We start from the raw sequence: 12,076 nt of genomic DNA, 5'->3' as shown, positions 1-12,076 counted from the left end.
CGAGCTCCGGTGAGCTTGTACCGGCCGGATTACTTGATGACGGGCACTCTACTTCAGTTGAAACCAAATTCAAGGCCTAACAATCGTTTCCCCTCAACTAATTTCATGAACGGCGCTCTAACCTGCTCTATCCATGGTGACCGTATGATCAACGACCAAACTAACGCGTTCCCGACGATCTAAGGTAGCTTAGCTCAATCGAGTTGGTCGAGGAGTATCAGGGGCACACAAGAACACTAAAACGAGAGGGCAGAGGGTATGAGCGGACCTGAGACGAGCTGACCACGGCGAGGTCACACCGCTCGATGTTCTTGGGTGATTTGGGGGAAATCCCAAATTGGGGAGTTCTAGTGGATGATTCGAGGCACTGGTTGCTCTGCTGGGTGCACAATTACTTAGCAAAGCAGGCGGGGTCGGCAATTTATAGCAGGCTTGAGTGGTGGCCAGTGAATTTGACAGAGACGTGCGGTGGTAGGAGAAGAAGAAGGTTACTGGCACGCGCGATTGGTGGCAATTACCGTGGCAAGCTCCCCGGCGACCACCGGACGAGCTAACATGAGTCACGACGGTGAGGTTAATGTGTCAAGGCACGTGGCGCAAGACCGCGCAGTGGCTAGCTCCGGCGAACCCATCCAACTCAACCGTGGTCTGCTCAGGTACGGTGGCCGGAGTAAAATAGTGGCCGGAGCGTATCCACGGCGTGATATTTATGGATCCCAGTGTTATCCAACTGATCCGAGCGCGAATCACCATGGCGATAGCACGAATCCACGCGCGGCTCGTCAGCGGCGAGGGGATTAGAACCTGATCCTATCTATTACTGTACCATGGGATTGTTCTTCAGCCAGCCTGACAGCCCAAGTTTGGGGCGAATTTCCTCCTGATTTTACATGGCAACAAGACCATTGTTCTGTAGCAAAGTTGTAGCCTAATAGACCAGCTCCAACTTTGCTACAACGTGCCCCCATAAAAAGTCACAAGATCTTGCTTAAAATTGAGCCCTAAGTTCATCCAATCCCACTGTCAGTCGAATTTAGGCTTAGGGTAGTCTGATAGCCCAACTTTGGGCTCATTTTTCTCCAAATTCTTCATGTGACCATGGTTTAATCTCTATAGCAAAGTTATTCCCCTTTCATAGCTCTACAAATTTGATGTACTGGCCCTAGGCAAATTCTTAATATTTTTGGATCTACAGAGCCCTAAAGTCAGCCCTATTTCACCGTTTTCTAACTCAATCCCTTGGAGCACTAGGGTGTCCTTTTTGCAAATAAGCCCAAAACTTATGGTTTTATTTGCATGTCTCCAAATATGTGAATCATATGACCTAATATACCTTATTTCCATGATTTTTGCACTTAGGTCCAAAAAGGTGCACATTTTGCATACTACCCCTTAGGGTTTCAATCTAGGGTTTTCTAGGGGTCTATTTAGGGTTTTTGGTGCTTCTAGGGTTTGGATGCTACTTAAGTCCATCCATGGTGACATTTTATGATTATTTAAACTAAGTTTTGAAGTTTCTCTTATTAGGCTTTGTTTACTCCCTTAAGCCCTGTCTAGGGTTAAGCACTGTATCCTAAGGTTTCACCCATGAAATGTCACATCAATACAACTTTAATTGAAATTTTTGCCTAGTGAATGCATTCTAGGTGTGACAAACAAATGATATGCCAATGCTTATGATGTCATGCTCAAGTTTTAGTGGCAGTAACACCAGGGGTGTTACATCCTTCCCCCCATAAAAGAATCTCGTCCCGAGATTAAAAGCCTAGGGCAAGTAATGGAAAAGGAAACGCGACATAATTTTATTTCCTTATTTTTGGTACAAGGCAGGGGTGGTATGGGGTTCATTCCTCTTATTACAACAAATGTACATATCTTACAATTTACACGAAGCTAAAAAGTCTGGGAAATTCTTATCTAAAAAGTCTTGAGTTTCCCAAGTAGCTTCATCTTCCGTGTGTTGGTTCCACTGTATCTTGTAAAACTTGAGAGTTCTCCTTCAGGTAATCCTGTCCTTTTGATCCAAGACTCGAACAGGATGTTCTGAATAGGTCAAGTCTGGTTCTAAAGCAACATCTATTACTTCAACAGTTCGATATGGAACCCGAAGACACTTCTTTAATTGAGACACGTGGAACACATTATGTACAGCAGACAATGTTTCGGGTAACTGGAGTCGGTATGCCACTGGTCCACATTGTTCAAGAATAGGGAAAGGACCAATATACCGGGGTGCAAGCTTCCCTTTTACCCTGAAACGTGATACACCCTTCATTGGTGAGACTTTCAGGTAGACATAATCTTCAACTTGAAAGTACAAGGGTTTGTGTCGCTTGTCTGCATAACTCTTTTGACGAGCTTGAGCTTCCTTCAAATTATGAATTATTCGTCGAACCTTTCTTTCTGCTTCCTTTACCATATCAGGCCTGAAGAAACATCTTTCACCTGGTTCAGACTAGTTTAACGGAGTACGACACCGTCGCCCATACAAAGCTTCAAAGGGTGCCATTTTAATGCTCTCTTGATAGCTATTATTGTACGAGAACTCCGCTAATGGTAAACAGTCATCCCATTTCTGTGGGAATTCTAGAACACATGCTCACAACATATCTTCAAGTATCTGATTTACTCTATCAGTTTGTCCACTAGTTTGGGGATGATAGGCCGAACTGTGGAGTAATTTAGTACCCAAGGATTTTTGAAGTTCTTCCTAGAACTTGGATACAAATTGAGGTCCACGATCCGACACTATTGTCTTTGGAACACCGTGCAAACTGAGGATGCGAGCAATATACATCTGGGCATAAGTGAGGACCGGGTAATATGTCTTGACTGGCAGAAAATGAGCAATCTTCGTAAGCCGATCAATTATAAGCCAAATAGAATCATACCCTTTTGCTGTCCTGGGCAATCCCACAATAAAGTCCATGCTTATATCCTCCCATTTCCAAGTTGGGATAGGTAACGATTGCAATGGACCAGCGATTTTCATATGTATGGCTTTGACACATCTGCAAGTGTCACATCTTGCCACATAGCGTGTGATTTCAATTTTCATCTTTGTCCACCAATAATGTTGTTTTATATCATGATACATCTTAGTGCTTCCAGGATGAATAGAATAGCGACTAAGATGTGCTTCATCTAGAATTTGCTGGTGGATCTCCTCATTCTTAGGTACAACTATGCGGTTGTTAAACCATACAACACCTTGATCATCTCTTCTGAAACAGTTGGCTTTACCGGCCGCTATTTTCTCATGAATGTGTTTCATACCCTCATCATTTCTTTGGTCATCAATTATCCTTTGCAGAAGAACTGACTCAAGCTTCAAGTGATTTGAAGTTCCATGTTGAATCATTCCCAGGTTCAACTTCTCCATTTCTTGGCATAACGTAATGTCAGAAGTCGTCAACGTCAGACAATGGCAGGAAGCCTTGCGACTTAACGCATCTGCCACTACATTAGCCTTGCCTAGGTGATAGTGAATCTCCAGTTCATAATCCTTAATAAGCTCAAGCCATCGCCTCTGCCTCATATTCAACTCTGACTGGGTAAAGATGTACTTTAAGCTTTTATGATCTGTATAAATGTGACAGATATTTCCCAGCAGATAATGACGCCATATTTTTAGGGCATGAACCATAGCAGCTAACTCCAGGTCATGAGTTGGATAATGTTCCTCATGCCGACGCAATTGCCTTGAAGCGTAGGCTATCACTCGGCCTTCTTGCATTAGAACACAACCTGGACCACTGCCTGATGCGTCACAATACATATCAAAGGGCTTTTCAATGTCTGGTTGAGCTAATACCGGAGCAGTGGTCAATAATACTTTCAGCTGCTCAAAGGCTTCATTACATCTTGAAGACCAATTAAATTTAGTATCATTCTTCAATAAACTTGTGATTGGTTTCACAAGCTTGGAAAAATCTAGAATGAATCGACAGTAATAACCAGCAAGTCCAAGGAAACTTCAGACTTGATGTACAATGGTTGGGGGTTTCCACTCCAAAATATCCTTGACTTTGCTAGGATCCACCGCAATCCCCTTGGCAGATAATACATGTCCCAGAAATTGGATCTCCTTCAGCTAGAACGCGCACTTACTGAACTTAACATACAATTGGTGTTCCCTTAAACACATTAATATGATCCGCAAATGCCGAGCATGCTCCTCTTCATTCTTAGAATATATCAAGATATCATCAATGAATACCACCACAAATTTATCCAACTCGGGCATGAATACGGAGTTCATAAGATATGTGAAGTGGACAGGAGCATTTGTTAGTCCGAAAGACATAACCAGATATTCAAATAATCCATACTGCGTAGTGAATGCGGTCTTGGGTATATCTTCGGGTCGGATACGGATCTGATGATAACCCGACCTGAGGTCAATCTTGGAAAATACCCGGGCTCCGGTAAGTTGATCAAATACGATGTCAATCCGGGGAAGAGGGTACTTATTCTTGATGGTGACCTCATTAAGGGGTCTATAATCCATGCACATCCGAAGTGTTTGGTCCTTCTTCTTGACAAATATGACTAGACAACCCCAAGGTGATGAGCTTGGTCAGATGAATCCCTTTTCTAGTAGATCTTGTAATTGGATCTTGAATTCTGCCAATTCATTCGGAGGCATTCGGTATGACCTTCTAGAAATAGGAGCCGTACCGGGCTTTAACTCAATCACAAATTCTACATCTGTTTCTGGAGGCAATCTAGACAGATCTTCCGGAAAGACGTCCGGGAATTCACATACTACCGGAATATCTTGGATCTCCGGTATGATGGCTTCATATACTCTGCCAAATGGTTTAGCTTGAATAGCTACAGGGATGGACAAGAGAACCTCTTCTTGGCCATAACTCAACCTGATGGTTCTCAGATCAGTGTTGAGGATTGCTTTATGCTGGGCTAACCAATTCATGCCCAAAATTACATCTATATCTTGGCCTTTTAGAACAATCATGTTTGTAGGAAAGTCCCATTCAGCCAACGTTATGGGCACATGGAAAGCCACCTCTTTAGTGAATATTTGTCCCCCAGGCGAATGAATTATAAACCCTTCCCTTGATTCATTGTATGGAATGCAATGTTGCTCCACAAACTTCTTGCTTATGAATGTATGTGAAGCACCAGAATAAAAAAGAATAACTGCAGGGTGATTGGGCACGAGAAACATACCCATCATAACCGGTTCTCCTTCCGGTGTTGTGGCCACTTGCGTATAATAAATACGCCTAGTTTTCTTCATATTGTTTCCCACGGTATTGTTCGCCGCATTTCCCTTGCCTTGAGCGGAACTCCCTGAACTCTGCTGATTATTTGATCTATTCTGCTTTGGGTATGGACAGTCCTTGATAAAATGTCCAGACTTTCCACAATTAAAGCAGCCTGTTGAAGAGCTTGGGAGGGCGGGGAAACGAGTACCAGGGGCACTCGACTGATTTGTTGAGGTGGGGGCAGTGGCAGGACAGATAAAGACTGGTTGTTTGAAAGGGTAGGAGGGTGGACGTGATGAAGAACGATTCTGATTTAAAGGTCGGATTACCAACATTTGTCTTTTCTCAGGCCCCTGATTGGGCCTGTCGCCTCCATAGCCCTTTGATTTTCCTAGGCCTACATATTTGGCTTCAACTGCCAGCGCCGTGCTGACAGCCCTGCTGTAAGTGAGGTTGAGACAAGTGGCCATTTTTCGCTGCAACCGGTCATTGAGGCCTCTCATAAAACAATTTTTCTTTTTCAGATTAGTATTGACCTGATCGATGACATACTGGGACAAGTGGTTGAATTTGTTGAGATACTAAGTGACAGTATCCCCACCTTGTTTGAGCTTCATAAATTCCTCATGTTTCATATGGAGCACCCCTTCAGGAATATAGTGCTCCCGGAAAGCCAATTTGAATTCGTCCCAGGTAATTTGATGACCAGCAGGCTGGATAGCCACATAATCTAACCTGCTCTGTCCACGGTGACCGTATGATCAACGACCAAACCAACGCGTTCCCGGCGATCTAAGGTAGCTTAGCTCAATCGAGTTGGTCGAGGAGTATCAGGGGCACACAAGAACACTAAAACGAGAGGGCAGAGGGTATGAGCGGACCTGAGACGAGCTGACCACGGCGAGGTCACACCGCACGGTGTTCTTGGGTGATTTAGGGGAAATCCCAAATTGGGGAGTTCTAGTGGATGATTCGAGGCACTGGTTGCTCTGCTGGGTGCACAATTACTTAGCGGAGCAGGCGGGGTCGGCAATTTATAGCAGGCTTGAGCGGTGGCCAGTGAATTTGAGAGAGACGCGCGACGGCTGGAGAAGAAGGTTACTAGCGCGCGCAATTGGTGGCAATTACCATGGCAAGCTCCCCGGCGACCACCGGACAAGCTAACATGAGTCACGGCGGTGAGGTTAATGTGTCAAGGCACGTGGCGCAAGACCGCTCAGTGGCTAGCTCCGGCGAACCCATCCAACTCAACTGTGGTCTGCTCGGGTACGGTGGCCGGAGTAAAATAGTGGTCGGAGCGTATCCACGGCGTGATATTTACGGATCCCCGGTGTTATCCAACTGATCCGAGCGCGAATCACCACGGCGATAGCACGAATCCGCGCGTGGCTCATCGGCGGCGAGGGGATCAGAACCTGATCCTATCTGTTACTGTACCATGGGATTGTTCTTCAGTCAGCCTGACAGCCCAAGTTTGGGGCGAATTTCCTCCTGATTTTACATGGCAACAAGACCATTGTTCTGTAGCAATTGTAGCCTAATAGACCAGCTCCAACTTTGCTACATCGTGCCCCCACAAAAATTCACAAGATCTTGCTTAAGATTGAGCCCTAAGTTCATCCAATCCCACTGTCAATCTGAATTCAGGCTTAGGGTAGTGTGACAGCCCAACTTTGGGCTCATTTTTCTCCAAATTCTTCATGTGACCATGGTTTAATCTCTATAGCAAAGTTATTCCCCTTTCATAGCTCTACAAATTTGATGTACTGGCCCTAGGCAAATTCTTAATATTTTTGGATCTACAGAGCCCTAAAGTCAGCCCTATTTCACTGTTTTCTAACTCAATCCCTTGGAGCACTAGGGTGGCCTTTTTGCAAATAAGCCCAAAACTTATGGTTTTATTTGCAGGTCTCCAAATATGTGAATCATATGACCTAAGATACCTTATTTCCATGATTTTTGCACTTAGGTCCAAAAATGTGCACATTTTGCATACAACCCCTTAGGGTTTCAATCTAGGGTTTTCCGGGGGTCTATTTTGGGTTTTTGGTGCTTCTAGGGTTTGGATGCTACTTAAGTCCATCCATAGTGACATTTTATGATTATTTCAACTAAGTTTTGAAGTTTTCTCTTATTAGGCTTTGTTAACTCCCTTAAGCCCAGTCTAGGGTTAAGCACCGTATCCTAAGGTTTCACCCATGAAATGTCACATCAATACAACTTTGTTTGAAATTTTTGCCTAGTGAATGCATTCTAGGTGTGACAAACACATGATATGCCAATGCTTATGATGTCATTCTTAAGTTTTAGTGGCAGTAACACCAGGGGTGTTACAAAGATGACGTGGGACGACCGTTGAAACTGGTGCTTTAATATAATAGAGAACTATGTAAAGGGTGCAGTCTACAATGCAAAACAATGTTTTACATAGTCATATGCACGATCTGTTGATCATAGCCTAAGTATACTAATAACATTAACTTTATAATGCCACTACATTTTTATGTACAAGGACTGTCAAAGCTTGAGAAAGTATTTGTGACAAAAAACTCAAAAGGACATATAGTTGCAACTGGTTGAATTATAATGTATTGATAGAGTTATAAAACGGGTAGTAAATGATTAGTTGAAGTTATGTCTTTAAGATAGCAAAAACTTAATAAGGTAAAAACATTCTAAAATTGGTCTTCTATTTGAACGTACTTTTGAAAAGGTAAGATATAAAAGCAGGCTAAACATATTCAACCGCGCAATAAAACTTTTCCATTTGTGCATATATAGAAATTGATAAATATAAAAACTATAAATACATGCCACACCTCATTTAGGGCCATAAAAGCATTCCACTGATCGTATTGATTACCATATGCATGCCTTATTTACAAGCTAGGATTGACTATATATATACACGGGGTCCAACTTCCATCCACCACAACGATCTCCTATGCACAAACATCCACAAAAACAAAAGAAGGGAAAAACCACAAGCTAGCCATGGTTAGCAGCAAGATTAGTATTGTCGGAGCCATCACATCTCCAATTGTGGTTGTGGTGGCACTGACACTATTGATCACACTTTTGGCATCGACAGTAGATGCACAACCATACTCAACAATGCCACCTAGCATGATCGGAGATTTATTGCCACGGACGAGAGTACCTCCGTCCGGGCCTAGCCATCCTCCACCCATGGCGGCGATGCCACCATCATGGAGAATGCCAGCCGCTGGACCTACGAAGCCTCCTTCCATGGCGGCAATGTCACCTGATGTTGTTGGGGATTTGCTACCACGAGGAAGAGTACCACCCTCCGGGCCTAGCCATCCACCACCCTTGGTGGCGATGTCACCTGATGTTGTTGGCGATTTGCTACCACGAGGACCTAGCCATCCGCCACCAAGGGTGGCGATGTCACCTGATGTTGTTGGGGATTTGCTACCACGAGGAAGAGTACCACCCTCCGGGCCTAGCCATCCACCACCCTTGGTGGCGATGTCACCTGATGTTGTTGGGGATTTGCTACCACGAGGACCTAGCCATCCGCCACCAAGGGTAGCGATGTCACCTGATGTTGTTGGGGATTTGCTACCACGAGGACCTAGCCATCCGCCACCAAGGGTGGCGATGTCACCTGATGTTGTTGGGGATTTGCTACCACGAGGACCTAGCCATCCGCCACCAAGGGTAGCGATGTCACCTGATGTTGTTGGGGATTTGCTACCACGAGGACCTAGCCATCCGCCACCAAGGGTGGCGATGTCACCTGATGTTGTTGGGGATTTGCTACCACGAGGACCTAGCCATCCGCCACCAAGGAAAATGTGATGTAACTTATAGACAATAACATAAATAAAAAGAATACCCTGTGTTGTTTATTTTCCTTGAGTTCATGGATATGCACACCCACGTTCTATGTGGGATCTAGGGAATATTGTTTTCATGAGCAACAATATTATCTCAAAACAATATATCTGCTAGAAAAGTCCAATCATCTAATGAGTGTCATTTAAATGAGTGCTTATTTATAGCCTGCAAGATATGTTAAATCATCAAATGACCGCATAGTGCAGTGGATTAGCGCATCTAACTTCGGATCAGAAGGTCGTGGGTTCGACTCCCACTGTGGTTTGGATGGTTCTAATCACTCTCAAATACAGGAAGAGCCACTGCAAGGAACGAGGCAGCGAATGCTTGGCTGCCACAATGGTGGTGGTATTGCTCTGTATGAATTGACGATGGAGGCAGCGAATCCTTGCTCTTGGAGTTGTTGCCTGACCGCCACCGCTGGCGAGGCCAGTTTGTCGATTAAATTCACAGCATTTTCATTTTCAACCAGGGGTTCACAAAGATGTTAGATCTCGTACTATGTACAAGGTTGGAGTAAACTCCTGGCGTTTTATCGGAATATTTGTTTTGCGTCGATGCTTATCGGATTTTTTGCGCGATATCTAGGAAGCCCTCACCGACCCCAAGCCCCAACCTCCTCTTCCTCCCACCACCGGCGCTTCCGGTTTTATCCACCCCACCCAGCCCGTTCCCGGTTCCTCCGTGCCCGTTCGAAGCACCCCGAGGTTCCTCGGGCCGCCGGCTACGCCCCCGAGCTCCACCAGCCCTCCAACATACGATTCACGCAGCAGAGCAGCCGGACCTCCCGCCGCTGTCGCCGCCGGCATGGACGGGGTCGCACGCTGGTGAACTAGGTGCATAAGAGCCGCTTCGCGTCCAAGGCCTCCGTGGTCCGTACATGTTTATAGTCAGGTTATACATTGTACTCTATCTCTCAGTTTCTAATGATTCATTATTCGCTTAATGACCATAATGTTCTGTTGAATTATTTGTTTCCAACTATTCATTCTAGATAGTCAATTTTACATATAATTTTTTTTCATATTTCATAATATTTGTGAAGGTACTGCACGCACCATACAGTGATCTTACTACATGCATGGAACTCGCAAAGGTTGCATTTTCGACCAAACTCAGTTTGTTGTGGTTTGTGGTCTTCTGTAACTTCTTTTAGTTCTAACCTGGAACCTGCAATTGTTCCTGTTCTACGTAGGTTGCTGATCTGTTAGCGTTCGTACTACCACCCAATTCATTCTACTGTGGCGGTTTGAACAGCCCAATTGATGAGTTTGGATTTTAATGCCTATCTGTATTTAGGGCCATGGGCTTACTTACCTAGTACAGCCGTTTTCATCCGTGTAAGTTCTAGTCATGAGCATTTCTCATTAAGATATTGTTGTACGATTTCTGGTGATTTACCTGCTTAGCTACCTTGCTAGGTAGCGCCTCCTTACTACCTTGCTAGGTAGCGCCTCCTTGCTGTTGGTTGCTTCGAGAGCAAAGGGCTGCGACTCGTGGAGAGGAAGTGGTCCGTTTAGAGCGTCGTCCACATACCTTGCTTCCTTCACCATCATACGTCCGCTTGCGAATTTTCCGAGGATTTCCTCGAGCATCATCTTGGTGTACCTGGGGTTTTCACGAATAAGGTTTAAAAGATGAGAATCAATAACAGTAAATGACCTTAGCATGAGTTGGACGATGTCATGATCCGTCCATCTTGTGCTCCCGTAGCTTCAAATTTTGTTGACAAGGGTCTTGAGCCTGTTGTACGTCTGTGTTGGCTCCTCTCCCCTTATCATAGCGAACCTATCTAGCTTGCCTTCCACCAGTTCCATCTTGGTAATCATGGTGGCATCATTACACTCGTGAAAGATCTTGAGGGTATCCCAGATTTGTTTGGCATTGTCCAAGCTGCTCACTTTGTTGTATTTATCCCTGCATAGAGATGCTAGCAAAACAGTAGTGGATTGGGCATTTTTATGTATTTGTTCATTAATAAACACAGGGTTATCAGCACTATCAAAATGCATTCCATTTTCTACAATTTCCCAAATGCTAAGATGGAGGGAAAATAAGTGACTACGCATTTTATGACTCCAAAATGAGTAATCCTCTCCATCAAAGTGTGGGGGTTTTCCAAGCGGAATTGATAGTAAATGAGCATTCGAATTGTAAGGGATGCATGAATAATCAAAAGAATAGTTTTGGTTAACCGTTTTTTTCGACGAAGAGTCCTCGTCGTCGTCTTCCCTTGGTGAAGAAGAGGAGGCGTCGCTGTCCTAGTAGATGATCTTCTTAATGTGCCTCTTCTTCTTCCCATCCCTCTTCTTGTGACTTAAGCCTGAGTCAATGGGCTTGTCATCTCTTGGCTCGTTGAAGGTCTCCTTCTCCTTGTCGTTGATCACCATCCCCTTGCCTTTAGGATCCATCTCTTCTGGCGGTTAGTCCCTTTAAATTAAGAGTACGACTCTGATACCAATTAAGAGCACCTATAGGGGGTGAATAGGTGATCCTGCAAATTCAACACTAAAGAGCACAAAAATCGGTTTATAAAATGTTAGTTAGATTAAACCAAGTTGCTATAGTGAGAGCTGAAAGGGAAATAGGGTCAAACATTTTCCTAAATAATTTTGGTGGTTGAATTGCCCAACACAAATAATTGGACTAACTAGTTTGCTCTAGATTATAAGTTCTACAGGTGCCAAAGGTTCAACACAAACCAATAAAAAGTCAAAGGAAGGGTTCAAATAAAAAGGAGCAAAAGAAGCCGAAGGCTGCCCTGGTCTAGCGCACCGGACTGTCCGGTGTGCCACCGGACAGTGTCCGGTGCACTAGGGTGAATCCACTCGAACTCGCCATCTTCGGGTTTCTGAAAAAACCTCTCCGCTATAATTCACCGGACTGTCCGGTGTGGCACCGGACTGTCCGGTGTGCCAGCGGTGCAACGGTCGCCAGCGCAACGGTCGAGTTCAATGGTCGGCTGACACAGCTACAGTACG

General features: G+C 44.6%; 1 protein-coding gene and 1 non-coding gene across 2 annotated transcripts; both read left to right on the top strand.

Annotated features, from left to right (window-relative positions):
- Positions 1-8,150: 8,150 nt before the first annotated feature.
- Positions 8,151-9,106, top strand: LOC103635959 (basic salivary proline-rich protein 2). Its single transcript, XM_008658323.4, has one exon. The coding sequence runs from the start codon at positions 8,226-8,228 to the stop codon at positions 9,054-9,056; it is 831 nt and encodes a 276-aa protein (XP_008656545.1). The 5' UTR covers positions 8,151-8,225; the 3' UTR covers positions 9,057-9,106.
- Positions 9,107-9,286: 180 nt separating this feature from the next.
- On the top strand, positions 9,287-9,360 carry TRNAR-UCG (transfer RNA arginine (anticodon UCG)). The gene has a single exon. It is a non-coding gene; the product is annotated as a tRNA-Arg (tRNA).
- Positions 9,361-12,076: the final 2,716 nt, after the last annotated feature.

The sequence above is a fragment of the Zea mays genome, chromosome 8 (assembly GCF_902167145.1).
Source record: "Zea mays cultivar B73 chromosome 8, Zm-B73-REFERENCE-NAM-5.0, whole genome shotgun sequence".
NCBI lineage: Eukaryota > Viridiplantae > Streptophyta > Magnoliopsida > Poales > Poaceae > Zea > Zea mays.
This window is presented reverse-complemented; position numbering and strand designations above follow the sequence as displayed.